General features: G+C 41.2%; 4 protein-coding genes across 10 annotated transcripts in view; 1 reads left to right on the top strand and 3 right to left on the bottom strand.

Annotated features, from left to right (window-relative positions):
- Positions 1-3883, bottom strand: part of Sesn (Sestrin) — a 127183-nt gene extending 123300 nt beyond the window's left edge. Inside the window, exon 1 of one of the 3 annotated variants that reach the window (XM_018026227.2) lies at positions 3547-3883. The gene's annotated coding sequence lies outside the window, so the exon portion shown is untranslated. Of the gene's footprint in view, positions 1-1792; positions 2153-2952; positions 3019-3546 lie in introns of those variants that run through there. The other 2 variants (XM_026814342.1, XM_026814341.1) reach the window with 2 other exon arrangements.
- A 1025-nt stretch (positions 3884-4908) lies between these two features.
- LOC108625923 (hexokinase-1) lies at positions 4909-13690 on the bottom strand. 5 transcript variants are annotated; one of them, XM_018026285.2, is made up of 10 exons: positions 10538-10850; positions 9814-9917; positions 7955-8108; positions 7604-7822; positions 7003-7322; positions 6676-6788; positions 6449-6610; positions 6233-6372; positions 6034-6167; positions 4909-5961 (listed from the first exon to the last, which is right to left on the bottom strand). In XM_018026285.2, the coding sequence occupies exons 1-10, from the start codon at positions 10644-10646 to the stop codon at positions 5872-5874; spliced, it is 1545 nt and encodes a 514-aa protein (XP_017881774.1). In that variant the 5' UTR covers positions 10647-10850; the 3' UTR covers positions 4909-5871. The 5 variants fall into 5 exon arrangements, with proteins under 5 accessions (XP_017881774.1, XP_017881776.1, XP_017881778.1 ...); XM_018026287.2 differs by lacking the exon at positions 10538-10850 and adding an exon at positions 13450-13690 and having other exon boundaries at positions 5872-5961; XM_018026289.2 differs by lacking the exon at positions 10538-10850 and adding an exon at positions 10863-11169 and having other exon boundaries at positions 5872-5961.
- A 344-nt stretch (positions 13691-14034) lies between these two features.
- nompB (intraflagellar transport protein 88-like protein nompB) lies at positions 14035-18389 on the bottom strand. The gene is made up of 14 exons (XM_026814324.1): positions 18246-18389; positions 18128-18178; positions 17882-18057; positions 17619-17814; positions 17329-17546; positions 17032-17263; positions 16618-16775; positions 16370-16556; positions 16116-16302; positions 15902-16049; positions 15731-15842; positions 15304-15664; positions 15043-15237; positions 14035-14688 (listed from the first exon to the last, which is right to left on the bottom strand). Exons 1-14 carry the CDS (start codon positions 18387-18389, stop codon positions 14573-14575), a joined length of 2481 nt encoding a protein of 826 aa, XP_026670125.1. The 3' UTR covers positions 14035-14572.
- A 1887-nt stretch (positions 18390-20276) lies between these two features.
- Positions 20277-23110, top strand: LOC108625884 (uncharacterized). The gene is made up of 7 exons (XM_018026214.2): positions 20277-20475; positions 20629-20680; positions 20761-20807; positions 20894-20927; positions 21085-21191; positions 21268-21380; positions 21466-23110. Exons 1-7 carry the CDS (start codon positions 20420-20422, stop codon positions 21726-21728), a joined length of 672 nt encoding a protein of 223 aa, XP_017881703.1. The 5' UTR covers positions 20277-20419; the 3' UTR covers positions 21729-23110.
- The last annotated feature ends 901 nt before the right edge of the window (positions 23111-24011 follow it).

The raw sequence follows: 24011 nt of genomic DNA, 5'->3' as shown, positions 1-24011 counted from the left end.
TGCAAACCGATATACGCCCCGGCTCGTGATTCAGTAATTCCATTATTCAAAATAGCGAGAGGAAAAATGGAGAACTCGACGACTTATGAATCAGACAGATCGGACGATATAAGAAAGTGGTCTACGGTCACCGGCGTAAATCAATCCCATTGCTGGCTTCACGCGATATCGAGGCTCGAGCTCCTCGGCGAAGGTGGGCGTCGGAGGTGCACGACAGGCAGTAACGCGAGCCAGCTTTTCGCAATTGAGAAACACTGAGGTTACTGCGACCGCAGTCGCAGACAGCGAGGCGCACAGGAGGCGTTCGCGCAATAGTGTGTCATTCGAGATTGAATAATCGTGTTTCACGATTCGAAAAGCGCAATCGATAACGCTGGGTGTGAGTCAGTGGGCTTGATAACCGATAAGCCCGATCGATAGCCGGTCGTCGAGCGCGTCTCCTCGGTTTTCTCCTATCGTTAAAATCGGATCAGGAATCGGCAGCCAGTGGGAATCGAAGAACGGCGGCGCTCAGGTCCTACTAAGGAACTGGACAAGTTTACGAGCACCCTGTGTGTACGCCTGTATCAACCCTCCAGCTAATAAAGATAGAGATAAAAGTGGCCACGATCGACGAAAGCCGTCTCAAAAGCGAATGGGTCCCGGGCGAATAAAACGGAATCGACTCTCCCGGACGGGCGTATTGTCCCGAATCAACGAACGCGACGCGGGGCTCAGAAAACAATTCGATCCGGCTCTCTCCCGGCCAATTTTTTCCGCGATTTCCTGCGTAACTAAACGCTGGACACCGTGACTATCCGTGACGAATCGACGAACTCGATCCGATTTTATTCGAGCGCCGTGCCCATTGTGCAACAAGGACATCCATTTTCCAAAGGAAATACTGCAACCACCGCGAGGAACGCGACAATATAGAATCGCGTGACCGTGACAACGAATTTGCAATTTCAAGTAGTTAAAACCAGCGTACAAAAGTTTTGAAGTAATCTAATAATTAGGCTGCCGAGTTTCGTGCATTTACACAAAATGTAGGGTAGAAAATTTACAGAAAACGACCTATTATTTCGCATGGAAATCGGATAATAGAAAATGGGATAGCTTCGGCGAATAAATGAGAAATACAGGGAATTAAAGCATATTGAATGCGTCCGTTATTGAACGGTTTGATTCCCTAATTATTTTCTGTACCGAGTTCGCGCAATTGTATTACAGTTTACCACCAATTATCGTCTCATTGTTGTACAGGCTTTATCGGAGATAGTACTACGTTACCAATTAATCGGTTCGTTCCAGTCGGTTTCGAACCTTGGCGATACCGACGAGAATTTTATCACGAATTACAATAGGATTGCACCGATGAAAAATAGAGAAACGACAATGGCCGCATGTCGCTGTATTTATTAGTTAATCAGACACAATAAGAAACAGCAAAGTCAGGTGACTCGCGTCCAAACACGCGAGCTCCGATTGCTTTTAAATAGCGATGCATATTATATGCGGTTCGGAAGTTAGTCGACGTGCGATAAAACTATAGTCACGTACTATAGATCGCATGTTAAACGCGGGTGAACATTTGCAAATTGCAAGCGTGTCACTTTTTTTTCTCCATTTTCTTATCCTATTCCAGGGAGCCCGGTTCGCGTGAAAACTTTGTTCGCGAATAATTCATCGCAGCCACGGTGCTACCAGCAGTGAATACAATTTGAATTCGTTTATTTCTTCTAATCTAGAGCTCGACAGTTCCTATCAGTACTTTGTATAGACAGTTAAAAACTTATAGAAAAGAACTTACTGTCAGTGGACGACGAAGTTCAGTCCCGTGTGGAAAAAACAGTAGACACTTTTCATTCTATTCACTAACTTCGAGCAGACTCTCTGTGTCACTGATCCCGGGTTTCCTGAGAATTTTACTCGTGCCACCTTCGGTACCAGTACAGATCCGATCACGGAAGACTGGAGAAAATCTCTGACACGACTCAGAATTCGGGACCAGATCAAGTCAGTCGATATCAATTGTTATCGCAGCTAATTCGATGCGATTTATGAGCAAGTTAAATCAGTCCCATCGGCTGTGTGTGATGCGCGCGGGTTGGACGTGCCGCCAAGAAGAGGAGACGCACAAAAGAAACTGTTCGGAAACTGGTTCGGAGAAGTCGAGCGTTCTCGGTCGCGCACGGCGTGCACCACAAACAATACGATTTTCTAGGAGGAAACGGTGCAGAAGAAGCCGGGAGAGGAGGCGGCGATGTAGAAGGAGAAGGTGGCGAAGGAGGAGAAGAGAGGACGGTCGCGGAGGGTCGTGAAAGGCGATTTAAAGGGAAAAAGGAGGAGGTGGCCTTTAAAAAAAAAGGAAGGAAAGAAGAAACATGGCGAACCGGTCGCAGCCTCCATTCGTCAGCTGGGAGCTCAGCTGCAGCCGCAGCCGGGCGCGGTGACCTCGGCTGAGCTTCACGGAAAACCGAGTCAATTTGCAAGCGATAACGGTGTCACGTCGCGCGTACTTTCCATCGGTGATTTAACGCGTTTTCGTACACACAGGCAAACCCTCGTCTAAACCTTTTACAGCATTAGGCGACTTGGAAGAGGATCCGAGAATCACAGAGGAAGAAGCCTGGGTTCTCAATCGTGTTTCTCAACTCTTCAAACTATAATCCGTTTAGTTTTCTAGTTAAGTGGATTAGGGGCTTTATCACATCGAGAAGTTCGTTTCTAAATTCTAAATGCGAGTTTCTTTCGAGATCATGCTCACCGTCTGCACAGATGTGATTATCGGTCGCTTTACAGGTGATCGCGATAGTGTAGGTATACCCCGGTGAACTGACAGTTCAATGACATTTGTCTTTACCATTGCACGAGAAACGCATATCCGTTTAAAGGCATTATGTAAATGTTCCGATATCGTTATCGATCGTACCTCAGTTAGATCCAAGAAATGATTCAAATTCAACGTACCTTGGTATTCGCTTGACGAAGCGGATGGGTTCATCGATGTTCACTTATTCTCTCATTCATCACTTACCGATTTCGATATACACTTTAGAAAAAACAAAAGTGTACGGAATTCCTAATTATATCAATTGACAGGGTGTCTACTTAGTCAGTATACCGTGAGACACTGGGGTCGATGACTGACAATTTTCAGTTCACTAGTAATGCACGTATTAACAGAGGGGTCTATTGAACGATCGGAGCAAATAAAAGACTCGCGCGAACTGTCACAATTAAAGGTGAAAAAGAGGTTACGCGAAATGAACGGGGCAGCGCTCGGTGACGTTAGAAAATTGGTCGTATTTCGTGAAAGCGAGGCTCGCAAGGAACTGCCGCGTCCGGAATGGGCGATCCGAACGAGAAACGAAGACGATGGAAAGGGATGAGAGATTTTAAAAGAAACACGGGAAACCGGTCGGTGCGTCCGTTCATCAGCTGAGAGCCCAGCTGAAGTCAGCGGCCGCTGTAACCTCAACCTTTCTAATAGGCCGTGTCCCGTGGAAAACGATTAACCGTCGGTGTCGGCGTGTTTAATAAGTAGCGTTGACGTTAACTTACCTCGACGTACAGGTTTCATCCACGGGCGAACCACGGAACTCACAGGAACACTCGTTTTTCGGAGATACAACTTTTTGAAAGCCCACTCACAATGGAATCTTCCAGTAGACTGGCCGTGCCGGCAAGCCGTTCTCTTTTACGTGCACACCCACCGTCCGCCACACTGTCCCACGTTTCACACCGCTAATCCGATTCCCGTTGACCGGCTCGACATTTAAAACAGTGTGAGGACTGTCGACGAGTCTCGGTCGTCGTCTCGATCCGTTACAAAACTCTTATTTGCAGCAGAAACGCGGCGGTACGCATACCGCTGACAGTTCGAGCTGTCACTTTTTGACGACCGCGTAGCTACTGACATCTGGTGACGCTGTCATCGAACGCGGTTCGATTTGAATGAACCGCGCTTGGACCACCTAGCAACAAGATCAATAGGGTAAAGGTGTAAATTCATGCGGCGAATAGACGTCACGTTGTATTTTTGCGAGTAAATGTGAGTGTTCGCAACTAGCTGAAGTATTCCAGCTTTTTGCGACTACTGGTCAAATCGTCATTTTACAAACAAAAATTTTACACACAATTTTCTATTCGCAGTTGCTCCCTACTCGCTACTCGCTGCGAATTATTCGCTGCATGAAAACGTACCTTAAGTTACAGCAATTCGAACGGTAATTGACGCGACGTCTCTCCATCAATTATTTAACAAATGACAGTAATCTGCGAACGCGCGAACTTTTTCGTCTCCTTCCAATGTGCATCCGTTCTGAAATCCTGTCGTTCTTCCTCCCTACATTCGATGCCTCCTTCTACGCCTAGACTATGAAAAACGATGACGACGAAGCAAGGTATTTAAAAAATAATATAATATTCAGTTTATGTTTGTAAAAATATATTTTAAAATCTGCTTTGTTCACATAATAACGAGGTGAAACAAACTATGGTAGCATACATGATTTTCATTCGAACTTTTATTATAACAACCTCGTTCCACTAGTGCAAAAAACAGAACGTCCTTGCGTTCTTTTACAATTTACAATGATGTAAACAAATATGTTTGTTCTTAAATGCTTACGCCATGCTCTTTCTCTTACTTTCTATAAACTTCCTTATGTCATTACTTGGTCGATCCCCTATTGTTGCTAACGCGGGAGTGCAAACAGGTTGCTTAACCGAGACGTATATCGATCTTACAGCATTAATCCCGAATTTATCTCTTATTTTTCTCACAGTAAGCAATTGCACTTGTGCGTTATCGTCGTATACTAGGCTCGCTTTCGATGTTTTTAGTTTATGTTTGTAAAAATATATTTTAAAATCTGCTTTGTTCACATAATAACGAGGTGAAACAAACTATGGTAGCATACATGATTTTCATTCGAACTTTTATTATAACAACCTCGTTCCACTAGTGCAAAAAACAGAACGTCCTTGCGTTCTTTTACAATTTACAATGATGTAAACAAATATGTTTGTTCTTAAATGCTTACGCCATGCTCTTTCTCTTACTTTCTATAAACTTCCTTATGTCATTACTTGGTCGATCCCCTATTGTTGCTAACGCGGGAGTGCAAACAGGTTGCTTAACCGAGACGTATATCGATCTTACAGCATTAATCCCGAATTTATCTCTTATTTTTCTCACAGTAAGCAATTGCACTTGTGCGTTATCGTCGTATACTAGGCTCGCTTTCGATGTTTTTAAATTGTATAAGTATAAACAGATTTACGGATAACTAAGATATAACGCTATGTGATTCATCATTTCAGTATTCCATGAGAAAGATCAAATGTCGACCTGTGATATACATTTGCGAGTATTTCGGGCAACGTTAAGAAAAGTAATATCTATTATTCGTACACATAAACATTCAGGTTCGGTTATACGAATTTCGAATGCGCTTCCACGAAGACGCAATTGAAGACTCACAACAGTACAAATTCTTAGGCATAACGCCTCCTAAAGATCTCTTTCTCGTAAAACTACGAAATACAATAATCTATATCTCTCCCACGAATATCACTTTGCGAAGCAGCTAACAACAGAATTCATTTTACTTACAACAATAATTTTTAGTATAACAACTGCTACGCGGTTATTCTTTGTATAAACAATGAAATATTTCACCTAAGTTCCTCGATGATGGAAGGTCAACAACGTGACTGATGACATTATTAACATACAGAATGTGACTGACTGTACATGGCCGTTAAAATTACGCTAGACAATCACTCTGGACAATCGTTTAACTAGAGATCTGGTGCGAATCGTTTTACGCCACTAATAATTAGTAAATCGCAGGCCAGCTCAGTTGACATTTTCACCGGTTACTAATCTAGTCTTTGCTGGAGTCTTTGCGCGATCGCGGCTACGAGCGCAGCACCCTTTCCGCTTCCGTCCTCGGCGTGGATCATCTCAAACTACGAATCATGCATAGACTAATTAATTAAACGACAGAAATAATCGACAATTAATAATTGAAATATACGTACTTTGTGATCGGGAGCTAGCAATGGAATGTAGGCCTTCATCCACGTTTCCATTCGGGGATGGTGTTTGTATAGAGATCCGTCTACAGCAATCGTGACACGATTCTTATCGATTCGCTTTAACAAAGCTGCCAGGCCTGACGGGAACAATTAATTCGATTAATTTTCATTTAAACATTTTCTCTTACGCGTTCACACTTACATATCGAGACGAGAAGAGCTGCACGATTGGACACCACTTCGCAAACGTATTGTACAATTTTCACGTCCTCTTCGTCCGGGACGATACCGAACTTTATCAGTACTTCCTTCGTGTTGTTATCACCACCGTCGAGAGAGTCCCTATTTTTTAGATACATTAGCTAGTTTTTAACTGATAAGCTATTGATTATTCCCAAGTGACTTGCGAGTTACGTACTGCTCAATGTCCGATACTAAATCGCTGGTGAGGTCCCCGGAGACCGAAAGTATTCCGGGCGTGTTCTGTTCGCCTAAGAACAAAAGGCCATCTTTGTACAGTTTCGCGAGGACCACTCGCACGATTTCGCCTAAGTATTTCCCACTTATGTACTTCTCGAACCTGATAATTAAAAGATATTATCATTGATAATGCACAAGGAATTTCGATTAATGTTTAATACTCACGTGAATGAATTTACAATGAGAGAGTTCGCATCGTTCTCGCGATCGTAATCCGTCTTGATAAAATCTAGCACGCCGTTGTCTCCAAACGCACCCCATTCGATGTCGACGATCACCTTTAATTAGAACGATTCGTTAGAGAAAAACTGATATTAGGTAAAAATGGTATTTTGAAGAAAGTAGACAATAATTTGTATACTGTCATAGTTATTTATTCAGTGAATAATTAGTATTATCTCACCTGTTAATAAATGAATATGATAGTATATAAAAAGATTGATTATTTTCTTCAAAATGTCGTTTCTTCATATGAGAGAAAAAGGAAATTACCTCGCGTTCTCCATGCCTCTCGGTCTCCCAATGTTCCACCCTGTCAGCTCGCTCGAGGTAACAGGCGTTGCTACCGGTACCCAATATAAGTCCTATCGCAGTTTCGTGATCTAACGTGGACCCCTGTACCAATGTTCCCGTAGTGTCGTTCAGTATAGCCACCACTTTCACTTTGGTGTCCCCTCGCCGTTGCAACGCCTCGCGCAGCAACCTCACGGCATCTTTGTTCACGACGTCGACACAATTGAACGTTTTCGTCCATGTGACTAATAACCCGATGTCCAGCGAATGTTGTATCATCGGGAAGGAAAAAGTGAATCCTGAAAAAGAGATGAAACACATATTAGAGCTTATCTTCATCTTCCTTCGAGAATTATCACACGTGAGACAAATTGTACGATCGATTAACAGCGAGTGGCCACTTGAATTTGTAAAACCGCGCGACACGATACTCGAAAGCCGATAGCAACCGAGTGCTCGAGGACGTTCAGTTTTCTCCCGGAAGTGCAATCATTTTGGAATCGGTATGCGGGAAACCACAGAGCTCAGGCACGGCAATTAGAAGTCTCACAGGTGATTCCTCTACGTTGTTTCAATTTACCAAGGGGAAGCTCTACGTCCTGAAGACCCTGCGCGATGACGAAATCGCTGACGCATTCCGCCAGATAATCAAACAGGCGAATCCCCGAGCCTACTCTCAAATCGGAGCTGATGTGGTACTTCTTCACCTCCTCCCGTATCGGCGTGCCGTGGGCCAGTTCCAAGAGGAGTACTCGGAAATTCGTGCCGCCGAGGTCCAGCGCCAAGTACAAGCCCTCCTCTGAAAAATGTTTTATCACCGTTACAATTATCACTCGGGTTTGTCACTACTTTTTAGTCTCTTCATAATTATAATGACTGTTTATCGAGCCGCAATACTTATCACTGTAAAAATTCTTAACAAGTAGAGTACCTGTGCCGTCGAGGAGCTCCGGTATATAAGTATTCTCCATGCGCAGCGAGGACGGCTGCTGATGAATCCCCCTGTTCATTTCCTTCACGAACACATCCTCGATCTTTCTGACGATGGCGGGCGAGAATTGCAACTTTGCCAGTTTTTGTTCGATCTACGAACGAGAACGTTGTTAACCCGATGGTTATCGGTGACATCACGCCGGGTATTGTTTCCGTGTGCCATAAATCTTTATAATCGTTCGACGAACGTTATGAGACACTTTCGTGCGATCTAAGTCCTCGCTGTTTGTCCCGCTCTCTGTTACGTGATCCATAATGGGACTCTAATAGGCGAACTGAAGACGAAGCACGCGTTCGCGTTAGTTAGACGACGAAACGCGATGAAGAAAAATTCAATTCGCCATATTGCGATAGTGCATTTTCTGCACTTAATCGTCGACTGCGATCGCGTTCAGGTTTACGTAACAGTGGTAATACAGCCATGACCAATAAACGGACTGCCGATTTTTATGCAAAACATTTACATGGACGAATCTTGTATCATTTAAATAATAAAGCGTGCAAAAATGGAAGTACATGAAACTGCTAACGGAAGCTGACTATTTCCTTTGCACTCATCATGTTGAAACCGGTAGAATAGCAAACAAGTGCTCTCCTGTGGCCAGGCTAATACTAATATTTCACGTTCTCGAAGGCAAACCGGTTGCATTCACGCAAACGTCGCCGCGAAGACGAAACGAAAAATTCCGGAAATCGATATTTTACGCAGATCATTTGATGGAGTGAAAGAGAGGAAAATGTTAATCATACACGTGCAAAACTACGTGTTTTCTTTCGACCTCGGCCGAGGCGAAAATCAAAGAAATTTATTGCTCCTCTCGCGGATTGAACTGTCAACGCAATAACGGTTGATATACGGCATCGAAGGAAATTATCGCTGCCCGTCCTAACGAGGCAAGAATGAAACCAGAGTAAACAGAAATTGGCCTTGACACTGTGAGCTCCGCTTTAATCAGATGCAGAAAGAGTGGCTCGCGGGTACAGCTCTTCAGTTGTGTAACGCTATATCTGTCCGTCGCGGACATTCGTGGAATTCGCATCAGCGATCGTTATGGAAACTGTTTTCGAGAACGAATGAAACTTCTTTGATAGCTCCATAAACTTTCGACATCGAAATCCTATATGATAATCTCGTGTCAGAGGTCGCCAGATAAGGAGATATAAGTAGACCACGGCTCGAGCTAGTTTAAACCACCTAAGTGTTCGACAGATCGTTATTGCGTATGTTCTTTTAAATCTCGTTCGTGCAGAGAAATGATTCCTCCCGAGTCATCGGCGAGGCGCGGCGCAGATAAGTGAAGCGTCGAATTAAATGATTTCTACACAAACGAGCCGGTTACGTAACGCAATTGTGCGCGCTCAAGAAAGGTGCATATCCCAGACGGTACAAATTGGCCGGTGCCACTGTTCGAGGTCAGAAATCGGCGCAGGCAAAAGTGAAAGCGCTATCGATCGGAGCCGACAGGCTATTAAACGCGGATGTCGCAGGGTTAAGGACTCGGAGGCTTGTTTCCTGCCTCGGGAATGATTCAACGCTCATCGCTCATTGATCGGCCGGATTAATTATGCAAAGAGCGCGCAGGAATAGAAAACAGATATGTAATAGCGCCGGCTAGGATATCATTGAGCGATCCGATAGCGTTCTGCTTGACGAATTCTTGAAATGGTGGCGTACGATCGAATAACGTCCGTAAGCAGTAACCGCGACTAATGCGCTTAGTGGATTTCCATAATTTCGCGTTGCCTCGTAAGTCAGTCTTATCGTAACTTGACATGCTCGATTATGAAATTACTCACTTTTTGCCGCCTCACTTCATCGACGAGGACTAGTGGGGAGACCTGTATCGCCTCGTTAAGGGCATGCTCCGTGGGTACGACCATGTCTAGGAGGGTTTGATTGTCTGAAAAGTAAAACAGAATTCAATTTCACGTTCCACCGTGTACAACGCAGTTTATCGTTATTTTTTCTTTATCGAAATTCATCACGTACACCGCGTGCTCACCTGGTTCCCGCGAATGTTCTCTATCCATGAATGACATGCGAATGAATGAAATCGCGGTAGCAAGCGGAACGTGAATGAATTTGTCGCGACCGAGAGGACAAGGTGGACGCGGCTAGAGAAGTCGCGCGTTCCCGTGTGAGCGCGAGGAACGTTCTGAGTAGGAGTTAAATAGTTCGCTCGGTTTTCTATTATGTATATGCTCGCTTATTTTCCCCTCGAACTACGTTGATAACATCGCACGAGCTTGCTGCTAAACGAAAGTTGAAAGTCCACCATGTTTTTATAACGTCTGATAACGCTGCTCTAACAGAGTCCTCTAAATTACACCCTCGCAATGAGCAACGGACCAGTCTTGACCATCTTGCTTGTCTACAGGATTGCATGACTTATAACAATTACTGCGTCAACGTTACGTTCACTGATAATAGACCGTCCACGTGCAATGTTAACGACAATGGCAAGTTTGAGTTTCTGAATGTAGAAGCGATTGACCAGCAATCGTGTGACAGTAGATATACCGTGTCTGTCCAGCCGATATCGATCACGGAGTATTGGAAGGCAGCGTTTCAGATTTCGATTGAGATTCACAAAAAACTGCGACTGCTTGGTCAAGCTCATTACAGACATTACGCTCGGTGGCTCTATAGGTCACCCACTATCGCGAACGCTATCTCGCTCGTGATTACTGATTAATAATGAGGAAATCCGTAGACCGGCCCGTTCGCGGCTCGTGTGTCCAGACGAGACTTTCTGACGAGCTCGCGACGCATGTCGTCCAAAATATTTGGCTCGCGTCACGTTTTTTGCCTGCGATAAACGAACTATCGAAACCATTGAACTTGCAATGTGTGTTGCAACGGTGCAGGAGCGATCGGACCCATGCGAGGGCAGCGGAAGCCTATCGTCGGTTCACCGTTCACTGATCACTCTCTGGCGAAATCGTGACATTCGCTGGACACTATCACCCAGGTTCCTCTCGGAAACTTTTCCAGTATTTTTCGTTTATCAGTCGGCTGGTCGAATGCTTGTTTCTCTGTGCATTCTCGGCCACGGCGTACTGCTATTTGTTAATTGCGAAATAGCCACACATATGAAATCGAAGTTGACTGCCGCAAGTATCCTTGACTCTATACCGTCGCAGGCGAAATCTTTTCAGCTATTTATCGTACACAGCACGCGCAAGCGCGATTTCCATTGCGAATTGCAGCAAGTGCAGTCAAGAGGCTTGGTTTGAATCGATACAGTCGACCATTGAACCAGGGAAAAAGTTAATTCAATGTGAAATTAATATAACGAATCGAACCGAAGTCGTTTGTCTCGAAAGCAGGAAAGAGATTCCAGTTTTAATATCGACGTTGAGGTCGCAAAAGTTGAAGAACCCGTTCGACGAGTATCTTTAATCGTAAGATTCACCAGGCGGACACCGCGACTCCCGCCGTACCGTAAACGTTTATTATTTTCATTCTCTCGCCAAATTTATGACCCAATTTTCAACCCGTTTATCATATAAGGATAGAAAAATGTAAGAAACGAATTACTATATACGCGTTCTTCTCTGAAATTGCATGGCCATTGGTGTGAGTGTAATACGCGAACAGTGATATTGTTACACTGGAACAGTTAGGCACCGGACGAACCAGTTTGCCTGGATCGGTGATCTCGTTTAAGTTCGACGATTCGGGATGGATATACCTCGGTCGATTAGCATGCAAAGAGAAAGATGAGACACCACGAAATGTCGCCAGAACGTTCTTACGGTCCATCAAAGTCGCTTTGAACGAAGCTCTATTAAAATCAATTGGAAGGTGCAAAACGTTAACCAGGATAATTTAGCCACTTGACCCGACGTGATGATTCTGATCCATATTGCAATACGCACACTCGTCACAGTTCGAGCTACCCCTCTTCTTTTTCTTCTTCTTCGAACGACGGTCCCGAAGAACCTAACGATTATCTCTTAGTCTATTGCCTATCAAGCATCTAAATATTTCCTATAATCTAAATATTGCCTATAAAACATATAAATAGCATTTCCGTCACGTTCTTCGCTCATCATTTCGCTACCGCTCTGTCCGTCGAACATCGAACGCAGTGAGTGACGTAAATCGAATGTCACGCGAGTTCGACGTACTGCGAGTCGCGCACGGTGATAAGGAAGCGCGTTCGCACCGACACGAGAAACCGCGCCAGCTCTATTTTTCTTCTCCCGTCAAACGAGCCGCCTCGTACGCGATAGCGGACAACCCTTTCGTTAAGAGCGCGCACGGTTACGATCTTCACCGCTTGAATTATAGAGCTTCCGTGAATTACGGGGCCATTATCACCAAGGTCTCGAATAAACCTTAATCGAATAGAATTCTCTCGAGTGCGGTGCTCGTTTTACGTTTCGGAACGTCGGGTCGCCTTATCGCAATTGCCGGCTGTTAGAGCGCCGGCGACCGAGATTTCGGCAATTCGCAAATTTGCCTGCGTGACGGCGCCGTACGAACAGTTTATTATCGGCCACATCGATATTCGTATCGGAGCTAGACGCGATAGCATAATCTGCTTCGCAAAATGTTGCAATTATACAAATTGCGTGTGTATATATAAAATTTATCGCTGATGTCGAACTATTTTTAAGGAAGGCATTGTTATCAGTCGACAATTTTCGAATGACCATTCCGCAATTTGCAGCGAGGACAATAGCGGGTTGAAAAGTCGCACGATTCAGTACAGGAAAAGATAAAACATGTGATTTTCATTTGAAAGGCATTAACAATGATGTAATCGGAGTTGCTGTCACGCGATAAGCTAGTATGCCTCTCGAAATGGTGGTTTTACAAAAATTAATTTACACGATAACGATCGGGCCAGGTGATAATACGATCGGTATTTATCGAGACGCGATGATGTTTCAAAAATATTTGAATGATCCAACGATATGGACTTGTATTCTTCCGAAACTTGTCGTCACTACTAATAAGCAAGCGGTGCAGCATAATAGAAAACCGCGAACAGCAAGGTCTAGGCAAAAGCGAGATAGAACGCGACGTGAATATGCATCAGATAATGATAATTTCTGAATTCTGAATACATAGACCGTAGCTGCGTAAAATCAGAGGAATACGTTAAATCGATATGACAACAGAATCGCATCAGCCGTTACGTTTCAAGGACCCACGTGGGTTATCGAAGAAAATAAACATTAAAATACGTGTATTTAAATCTAATTTCTTGCGCCAGCGCTAATGACAACCGTGCTGAAAACCGGTTACAGGAGTATAATACTAAGTCCGCATAGTAGCAGTTTGTAAGCAGTAATGAAACGGAAACCGTATGTACCATCAAATTAGGTAGATAATCCTCGATGCTTCGAGTATCATCTAGCCCGAAGGCGTTTAACGAGCACGTGTGCCTTGTTCTGCGAAAATGAGAAACGCAAGCTCACCCTAACACTTTATATGTGTGACTGTCGGACTCCCACGATCGCTTCAGCTTCTGATCCTTCTCTATCCTCCTCGCCGAGTCCAGTTACCGGTCAATGACTGTGGAGTTTCTCCCGGAACGTGATAGAGACACGCACACGTACGTACTAACACGTGGGTGGGATACCGTGAAATGTACTCCGTTTCAAAGGAGCAACTGGTCGAGCCTCCGGATCGTCGCCTTCCCCACTGCTCGAACTTCAGAAACGTATCGGTGCCTCGGTGCGTATTACGTGCGCGCGCCTTTGGTACCCGCACCACGCTCCCCGCGATACACACGCGAACGCACGCTTGTGTAATTTCGCATACCGATACGATCTATCGTCGACGAACGCACACTGGCTTCTGGAATATCGCGTGCTTCGAACCTGGATTGAACTTCACACGCTCATAAATGCCACGATTTCTTTCACAGCCGCGTACATACACGTAATCTTTGTAATGAGATTTTTTAGTTCCGGCCTCTCGCTTCCGCGACTCGCGCGATCAACAAACGATCAAAGATTCCATTGAACGTAACAAAGGATTAGGTAAAATGTACACGTGAATGACTTATATGCAATAGGAATTTATTTAACATAACATTCAGCGAACGTAAGAGCGACGGGCTCGCTACCGAATATGCTCCCGCGGACTCGCATTATCTCAGTTGAATGGAGTTTGAATATAGCTGCAATAAAATAACGTCCGTCTACTAAACTACATAGGCTGAATGGAGTTTGATTAAATTGGTCAGCGTGTTTAAATTTAGATCGTTACAATTGCCCGACCCTCGTGGTTTCATAATGTATAGCACCGTACTATAGACAACCATCTTGCACTTCGAAATGATAATTAACGAAAGCACAATTTGTGTTAATACCGCTTGTGGATGCGACGGGGCTCGACTTTGAGTCTCGGACAAAAGGACGCGTGTTACATTTAATGTACTTTAATGTGCCAGGCGCGATTAATCTAAGCGAATTACATATCACTCTGCGCATTGATTCGGTTATCGTCATATAAAAAGATGCTGCGCTATTCAACTGTACTATTAATTTTTCTGACGAATTTCAATTACCAAAGACAGTAAAAAGAATGTCACCGTTACTCCGGTAACAAATCGTCGCCTAACTCTTCATCGCCGAAATCGTCGTCTCTCTTTCCGGCAGACGTCATAGGACGGACAGGTAGCGGACCAATTGGATCAATGTACGGAGTACCTGCATTAAATATTTCACGTCCATTTATTTTGTAATCGATAATCGTTTCATTAAGAATTATTCGGTAATTTGATAATGATTTATAAACCGCAAGTCTGAGAATCATTACTATGTACACGCAGGGAACAAGAATAGGCTGTTCAAAATAGCTAGACTCATCTATCATCTGTTCAATCCATTAGGCCAGTACAACCATCATTTGTAGATCATTCTTGTTAATAATGCTCATTTCAGAATAAAGCTATGCATTTCTGTGGCTTTGATAGACTTTAATAAACGTTCAACTATATACATACTACTTTGTCAATTATATGAACAAAGAAAGTAATAACTTGTTAAACGAATTATCCATACCTGTTTGATCGCCGATATCCATTGGCGTTTCCGCGATGTTTTCGTTTGCGGAGACTCGATTAGATCGTGTAATACCGGCACTGCTCAAGCCTTGATTTTCCCGTCTACCGAAGGTCGGACTCGACCTATGATCCGACTGCACGCTCATTCCAGAACCAGTCCGCGACGAGGTCCCACTGTTGCTTCTCCTTGATCCTACATAAAATAATTTTATAACATTGCTATAAAATTCAGACAATTAATAATTACAATTATGTATACCTGGTCTTGCCGAACTCTGCCTCTCTTTTAGCTCCTTCGCTTTTTCAGCGCGTTTCAGCTCCGCCGCGTACATCTGCGCTTCCTTTAAACCAAGATCGCTGCACAAGCGAACTAAAAATTTTAGACATTCGATATTCTCCGGGAACTTGTTGTGAATATCCTGATACTCTAGAAGAGCCTTGTGAAATTGCCCGGTTCGCCTCAAACACGCGGCAACCAGTAAGCGCCACCGTGGTTCGTCGGGAGCGAGCTCCACAGCTTTTTTAAAATAAATCATCGCTTTCTCGGCGATTTGCATCGATACAAAGTATGATCCCAGCCAATCGATCACTTCAAAATTGGCAGGAAAGAATCTATAAGACTAAAGATATGTATTTTAATAACATCCAAGTAAAGAATAAAGTGTAGGTATAAAATAAAAACTGACATCGCTATAGAATTGATACGCCTGTTGCTTATCTCCAGCAGCGTCATACATCTCGCCTAACTTCTGTAGAACTCCAGGATCGCACGGTATTATCCCAAGCAACTGATTATACCTAAAACCGTTATTAATTACAATAAATTAAAATGAATTGGAAGTGATCATCAATCGTACCATTCTGCTGCTTGATCTATCTCGCTCATGAGTTGGTACAGATGCCCGATTTGATACAACGTTTGCGGGTCGTGCCTAACGATATTCCGAACTTTCCAAAAGCATTCTAATGCTTCCTCATACATACTTTGTTTTTTATATACTAGTCCTGCGGGACAACGTCGTGCATATCGTAAATAACACGTATGTGTATCTTAACGTAAATGACAATTACCTAAGTTATAAAGAGCTTGCACGTGGCTGGCATCTGTATCTAGCGCACATAGAAGGAGCTCTTTAGCGATGTTTAAATTACTCTTTTTAATCGCGCATGCTGATAAGTTCACGTAAGCAGCTGCATTGTAGGTATCTGCATTCCGACCGATCTCCGCGCACCTTTCCGCTTGGTTGTAATCTCCTTGCTGCAGATTAGGTAAACGACCATTATCAACATGTGGTTTACAATCAATGAAAGCAAATGCCGCTTACGAGATAATAAATGAATGAAAGCATGGTCGCAGCTGAGCTGTTAGCTTTACTCTCACGGTTCTCGAACATCTTCAATGTATCAATAGCCAACTGGGTTTCCCGATTATGTAGAAACACCATAGCTTTGCTTATTTCGAGGTCAGCGGCTAATGGACTATAAGCTGAAGACTTTATGGAATCCACACACCTGTGTGTGAATGTTCTTAGATTGAATTTAATGTTAAAAAACATGTATGCAATTGATTTACCAAGCAAAGCCAGCCGTCAGGGTGTCCTCGATCACTGGCGCTATGAGCTTGGCTGCGGAAAGAATAGTTCTCTCTGCTTCAGATCTTAATTCTTTCTCCAATTTAGACAAATCGTCGTTCTTTAAAATTTCGTTCAATATGTTAGAGGCAACATCGTCCTGTATAAAATTAATTATTCAAATTAAAAGAAAAACGACGATAAATATTTTATTGAAAATCAGTGAATATTTACATTGTGCTCTGTGAGTGTAAAACTTGCAATTGCTACGCGAAAGTGTTGGTGAGTTAAATCTTAACATTTCTTTTCCCAACGTTACTTAAAGCACAAAAACCAGTTATATAGCTATCGTGTGTGGCGGGCAATGCTCAAAGAAACACTTTACACACTGCTACTTATAAACGTGGCCAACTCACTGTACTTATATTATATCTGTCCTCCTGATCTATGTTAAGTTGAACTTCTAACAACTCTAAAAATGCCCTTTTCATTTTGTCCCTATGAGACAACGCGAAATGACATAAGACAGTGTGCAAGCCTGCTTTAAACTCGGCCCTCTCTTTCATCACCCACTCAAAACTATTAGCCGCTTCTTCCAAACGACCCATTTGTACAAATAACATTCCGATGTTATGCATTATTTTTATTCTGCGAATCGTTTAACGAGATCGTGTTAATACGAGCAATCTCACTAATTAATCATGTTTCAATACCTCAAGTCTTTATGAGCTGCTGGAGCTTGGTCAAACGCCATTCTGTACATCTTAATCGCTTGCGACAATTGTCCCATTTTAACATATATATTCCCCATGTTCACTTTCAGTCTAGCGTTATTGCTGAAAATTCTGTTTCTCGTTATACCTTGATAAGTTGCTATAGCTTCCGTAAGCATGTTATTGTTGGTGTATTGTATCGCCAAATTAAAAATTACCTGGACATAGTAATGAAATAGTCTACAGTAGTCTATACAATAATGTTTCGAATACTACAATTTAATGCTTACAGCAAATGTTAAATCTACATTGTGGCTGTCGCTAAGCCCAGCTTGTTCTTGTAGCCTGATAAGAGCTTTTTCTCTAGAGCTGGCATCCCTTGCTCTTTCTAAAGCAACTCTCATGTTGTTCTCATATGCTGCTTGTATTGAACTTTCTATTATTTCCATGATTCTCCTCTCAGATGCCTTTATCTTTTCTTCAGGCCTAAATATATTTAAACAGAGAAACTGGTTTGAAGTTTAGATTTACTATCAATTAATATATTTCTTACGTGTCTTCTTTCCCAGTTTCCAAGGGCGGTGCAGGACCTTTGGTAGAACTGCTCATATTTAGTGGATCGAACATTTGACGATTGCTACTAGTGTAACCAGCACCTCTGACCGCTGTCATTGGTCTAAGTCCACTAGTAGTAGGTCGCAAAGATATGCCAGTACCACCTCTGTGAAACTACGATTAATAACACATATTTTAAAAACGTGCAATGTAAATAAAATGTAATGTAAATGAATTCATTTACCCCGGTTGAAGTACCCAAGCGCATAGCACTTCCTGGAACTTTTGGTGTGAACTGTAAAATGTTTTATTCTTAAGGTTCATTACATTCTTTTCTTATTCATATATTTGTTATCACTTACAATTGATCTCTTTCCATAACTTGTACTGAGAGCTTCCTGGAATAATTGATCCTGTTCAAGATCTTTAATGCTGTATATCGATGGGTAATCATTATACCCGTCGTAAATGTCGTCATCAATTTGTATTTTACTCATTGCCAACATATTTGTAAATTATTAGAAGTAGAATAGGTATCAAGGAGAAGAGTTTGTTCGCCACAAGATTCAATGCAATTCGATGGTATAGTTATCACGAGTTGAGTTATTACCGTATACATTATGGAATACATATGTGGCTCCACTCCACCTATTCGCCGCGGTAGCTAGTAGCTAGGCAACCCGCGATGGTCATAATACGTGTTCTTATCTCGGATTTTTTCTTCCCGATATTTAAAAAAATGCTTAAAAGAAAAGTTGTAGGTATTGACGTCCTCTACAAGAAAGATTCTATGCATTTTTCTTGTAATTCCAGTATTTAATGAGTTGCATATGATTATTTGGCATTTTATTGATATTGACAAAATCCCAGCGTCGAAACAGCGAACTTTTGGAAAAAAATTTCGTTTTTTGTCAATAACTCCCGAACGAATGGACTTAGGGGGGAAATTTATAGGACCATTTTGTAGGGGACGACGAGATCTACAGTTTCCATATAAAAATTCTTCCCTAGCATCAATATTTAGCAAGTTATTGACGAAAAACTAAAAAACAGTTTTTCGCAAATTACTCGTAAATTATTGATGCTAGCGAATAACTTTTGTATGGAAATTGTAGATCTCGTCGTTCCCTACAAAATGGTCCTATAAATNTCATTACATTCTTTTCTTATTCATATATTTGTTATCACTTACAATTGATCTCTTTCCATAACTTGTACTGAGAGCTTCCTGGAATAATTGATCCTGTTCAAGATCTTTAATGCTGTATATCGATGGGTAATCATTATACCCGTCGTAAATGTCGTCATCAATTTGTATTTTACTCATTGCCAACATATTTGTAAATTATTAGAAGTAGAATAGGTATCAAGGAGAAGAGTTTGTTCGCCACAAGATTCAATGCAATTCGATGGTATAGTTATCACGAGTTGAGTTATTACCGTATACATTATGGAATACATATGTGGCTCCACTCCACCTATTCGCCGCGGTAGCTAGTAGCTAGGCAACCCGCGATGGTCATAATACGTGTTCTTATCTCGGATTTTTTCTTCCCGATATTTAAAAAAATGCTTAAAAGAAAAGTTGTAGGTATTGACGTCCTCTACAAGAAAGATTCTATGCATTTTTCTTGTAATTCCAGTATTTAATGAGTTGCATATGATTATTTGGCATTTTATTGATGTTGACAAAATCCGACCATCCCAGCGTCGAAACAGCGAACTTTTGGAAAAAAATTTCGTTTTTCCGCAATAACTTCTAAACCGTTGGACCTACGGAAAAATTGCATAGGACCTTTTTTGTAGAGGATGATGAGATCTACAATTTCCATGTAAAAGTTATTCGCTAGCATTAATGGTATACGAGTTATTGACGAAAAACGTAAAAACAGTTTTTAGCAAATTACTCGTAAACTACTGACGCTAGCGAGAAACTTTTACATGAAAATTGTAGATCTCGTCGTCCTCTACAAAAAAGGTCGTATGCAATTTTTCCGTAGGTCCAACGGTTTAGGAGTTATTAGCAAAAAACGAAAATTTCACAAAATCTGAAGGGGTACCCCTTGGAAAAATCTCGGAAAAATCGAGAATTTTTTTTTTGCGGAATTTCGAGTAATGCTTCAAATAAAAGTTGTAGGTACTGCTATTACCTCTGCAAAAAAGGTCGTATACAGTTTTTTTATCTCGAATACTTCAGGATTAATCGATTAATTATTTCGTTCATTGTCAAATGACTCGACCTCGACTGACTCAGTTGGTAGTGCAGCCATCCCGTCTCCCTGCCGTCGTGTTCCGCCAACGCCAACGCCAACTGCCCAGGTTGCCTGAGGTTGCCGGAGACGCTCTTATAGTTACCAATGTTACCATGTCTCTCGTTATTAGTCGTTATGTGAAGAGTCATCAAGTCGGATAGTTTCGGTTCTCTGTATACAGAATTCGTTCTTTTTATCTTACACGTATCACGTGAAAGTTAAATACCTGTATCCGAACGCCTATATCAATTAGATGACGGCGATACGCCGTGTGTTAACAGGTCATGGGGGCCTGTTTCGGCCGCTGCATTTCCAAAGTTGCAGATTCCCTCTCGTACAGGTTAGCGATACTTCAACCTTGAATTTCCTGACCTAAACTTTGATCCCAACATTCAATTTTAATCTTTAATTAGCAAACTTTATGATACAAATATGTCTCGATAATGCTCTTAATTTTTATAATGTTACGTATTTATTTTGTTTAAATTTCAAGATTTTACCAAAGACACACCAATATGTCCTACCAAGGAGACGAACAAGTTGAGGTACATTTAGTTCTGTTACTGTCACTGATTATTAAGATTTTAGTAATTCGTATCCATAGGTAAGAGCTATTTTCTTGTAGTTTATAGATGACAAGGGGGATGTAGATCAATCTAGAGGATCAAAAACGTAAGGAATTGCATTGAGATTTATAATAGTGCTCCAATTGTTTTTGTGAATTAATTACATGCTTCATTGTTATGCTCCCTGGATAGCCTGTTATCGTTTCTCTCCTTAAACCAGTTCAAGGTAATTAGTCTATCAGATTTGTCAATAATTTTATTGGGATAGCAAGTTTACCTTTTTACACAGTTATTAATATTTATGATATCATTTATCAACTATATTCAATTGTAATGCTCTTAGTATCAAATGTGATTCCTAGAATTCAATATTCTGCTCATAGAAAAAACAAGGAGTTCCTGTAACGTTGGAGTTATTAGAAGATGAGGCATGGGCAAAAGGTACTAATAAATATTCCAGGTTGAACTCCAGGAATAATGCTTCTACAAGGTACATAATTGAATTACTCTGATATTAACAAGAGTAAGATAATAGAGCAGCTAATCAGAGTGAAATAATCTGTCAGCTCTGGTCTGGATACTCCACTCCAAATTCTTGATGCGAGAACATTAATAAAGCATCAAACGTGCGTCTCTTCTACACCCGGTTCGTCGTTAGATTTAGAATGGGAACACGAAGGTATAAATGCATTCCAAGCTCATTGCATTTCGATATTATAGTACGTGTGGAATAAAGGTGCGAAGAATAAATGTTATCTGTTTAGGAATGCCATTGCCAATTGCAGATGACGAGAAAGTTGAAAGCACCGACGGTTCCATATCGCGAACGTCGGTTAATAATAGCCAGCCCTCTAGTTTAACAGCGTCCCCTTGGTCCAGAGTGTCCACGCCGAACAGTTTAGAATGGGATCCGGTCGAGGCGGACATGGTATGTGTCGATTTAGAGACTGAACAGCTTCTGACCGAGATCGAAAGATTGACGGATAGAGCATTAAAAGAAACGGGTGAATGGACTAACGATAGCTGATAAATAGTAAGCTGTTCTCAATTAAGGATTATTTGTATTTTTGTATTACTAAAGGGTACACAACGGAATTAGTCTATGTAAACGATATACTTTCTAGGAAAAAAGCAAAAGATTCCAACGTTTATATTGTTTCTAAGAAATGCCAATGATTCAAGAAAATTTGAATCTTTTATATTCTGTGCATACTTTACACATTCATTTTTCAAAAGAGAAAGTAAGATACTTTTCTTATCTAACGATACATTCTCGAATGCTTTTATTATGATTTTAATCGACTTCCATCAGACAATAACTTCCTTAATTTCGATTTTTAATTTAAGTAGTTTTTGTATTTTTACTTTTAATTATTTACTACTTTTAATCTGGGGATTCTTCTTATTACTAACATCGTTGATCTCGTTCATACCATTCATACGTTTTTAAAATCGGTTGACGTAGATAGGATGAATAAAAAGAATTAAAAGCAGAAATTAATATTGAGATATATCAGGTGCTATCAATGCCATATTTTTGCGAGCGAAATTACACAAACAGCTTTTTCCAAAGAAGATTTCTTTCAAAGCTTATAGATATATCTTAAGATTAGTAGTCATATTTTATACAAGGACATAATAGTCTAAATCTAAATGAATCTAGTCACGATTCTGTGAATCTCTGTAAAATCTAATAAGAGAAAAGGGTTGGTACTGATGTAATATTAACATTGATCCATATTTGAGTGTACAAAAAAAAATGAAGAAAATTGTTTCTACTGACGTTGAATTATTGCGAGATAGTAAGATTAATAATTTTATATAGATAAATCAAGGAATGAATTTTAAACCGATGTAGGCTGCCTTACAATAGATGAAGGAGATATAAAATTTGTTAATGGTGTTAATTCGTTCGCCTTCGTTCGTGGATAATTTACATAAAAAATGAATCAAAATATATTCAGCAATAGCACTAATAATAATAACGTAAATCGATAAGAAAATTATTAAGCAGTAATGAAGGACGGTATATTACTCAGTGCTGTGGTTATTTATGCAATTCACTAAGAATTCTCTCTTTCTCGTTATGATTTATTGTAAATCTCCGCGATTTATGTCCGAATTTGTTAGATAGATATATGTGTTAAAAAAAGCGGTGAAGTTTACAGAGATTTTATATCAAATTGCATGAGAGACGCACACAGATATTAGTTGAGCAAAATGTATATGTGGCTTAGTATCGATACCTAAGTTAATCTTAAATACGAGATGCGTCCAGTATGCTAAGCAGATGAATACGCGTTGTTCATGTATGAAAAGGTGCTTAAAATGTTGGAAAGAAAATAATTTTTGGCCCTCCGGGCGCGAAATTCGGTTTCTCGTGCATGTTTAGCGGGAGCAAAATAGCACATTCCCGCCCTAGAGCGGAAAAGACGGAAAATGATGTAATTACAACTTCGATGGCTTTTGTTATCGATTAAACAAACCTAATGTCATTTCATTCTACGTCTAATCTCAGTGAAAATGAATTGTGACAGTGATTCTGATTATGACGAANGATGAGGACTTCGCCCCCCGAACCCCCACCAGGGGACTTCGCCCCCTGGACCCCCTTCTTTGTAATTAAGCTGAACGTACAATTCTCAATGATCGATTTTTCAATGATTTCTCGCCCGGTGTGTCAAAAAATAGTATGTGCACCACAGGCGCGAAAGGCATTCTGTCACTCGTGTGTGAATTTGTCGCCCGAGCGAAACTCGTGCCAGTGCTAGAATGCCCTATTTTGCGCCCTAGGTACACAATGTACTATATCAAAACGCTTACAATCTGTTTCTATATATCAAGAATAAAATAATAAAGACATTTGTCATTTATACGAGAGTCAAGTAAAATAGACATCAATCATTTTATTGCAAACATTATAATTTCCCACGAGTTTAGATGCTCTAAAAGTAATAGGGACCAAAACTATTTTCAGTATTAAATCTCCTCTCACGGCTAGTACTTTGTACCGAAAATTATTATTTTACGTAAGCAGTTGTACCGATCGGGTATTTTGTATTTTAATCTTAAGATCGATTTGCATCCTTCGATATTAACTGTTTAATGAAAGAATTTAAATAACATTGTTGGCTTTAATAATTTGTATGCCTAGCATTTAAATCTCGAAGCGATATCGTTTATATGTTACGCGCACATATTGTGAGTTTGCGATCTGTAAAAGTTAATCGATCGTTTGTTATATTAAATACAACCGTCATTGTAAACAATATTTTTTATCTATTCAAATATAATTGTTTATACCAGGGCT

Source organism: Ceratina calcarata, unplaced genomic scaffold (assembly GCF_001652005.2).
Source record: "Ceratina calcarata isolate Rehan_Ccalc_2016 unplaced genomic scaffold, ASM165200v1 scaffold379.2, whole genome shotgun sequence".
Taxonomy (NCBI): domain Eukaryota; kingdom Metazoa; phylum Arthropoda; class Insecta; order Hymenoptera; family Apidae; genus Ceratina; species Ceratina calcarata.
Note: the sequence above shows the minus strand (reverse complement) of the source record. Positions and strands in the feature narration are given on the sequence as shown.

What these genes read in the sequence shown, in the direction of transcription:
- LOC108625923 (XM_018026285.2), bottom strand. Translation starts at nt 10,646, where the DNA reads ATGTCTGTAATGAGCTTGACCAAGCAGTCGCAGTTTTTTGTGAATCTC. An exon ending in GGAGCTCCTCGACGGCACAG is followed by an intron (nt 7,823 to 7,954) that starts GTACTCTACTTG and finishes AACATTTTTCAG; the next exon opens with AGGAGGGCTTGTACTTGGCG. An exon ending in AGCTCTTCTCGTCTCGATAT is followed by an intron (nt 6,168 to 6,232) that starts GTAAGTGTGAAC and finishes TGTTCCCGTCAG; the next exon opens with GCCTGGCAGCTTTGTTAAAG.
- nompB (XM_026814324.1), bottom strand. Translation starts at nt 18,389, where the DNA reads ATGTTGGCAATGAGTAAAATACAAATTGATGACGACATTTACGACGGG. An exon ending in GCAGAGTTCGGCAAGACCAG is followed by an intron (nt 15,238 to 15,303) that starts GTATACATAATT and finishes TATTTTATGTAG; the next exon opens with GATCAAGGAGAAGCAACAGT. An exon ending in GGATATCGGCGATCAAACAG is followed by an intron (nt 14,689 to 15,042) that starts GTATGGATAATT and finishes TATTTAATGCAG; the next exon opens with GTACTCCGTACATTGATCCA.
- LOC108625884 (XM_018026214.2), top strand. Translation starts at nt 20,420, where the DNA reads ATGGGGGCCTGTTTCGGCCGCTGCATTTCCAAAGTTGCAGATTCCCTC. An exon ending in AAGGAGACGAACAAGTTGAG is followed by an intron (nt 20,681 to 20,760) that starts GTACATTTAGTT and finishes ATTTTCTTGTAG; the next exon opens with TTTATAGATGACAAGGGGGA. An exon ending in TCTCCTTAAACCAGTTCAAG is followed by an intron (nt 20,928 to 21,084) that starts GTAATTAGTCTA and finishes TTCTGCTCATAG; the next exon opens with AAAAAACAAGGAGTTCCTGT.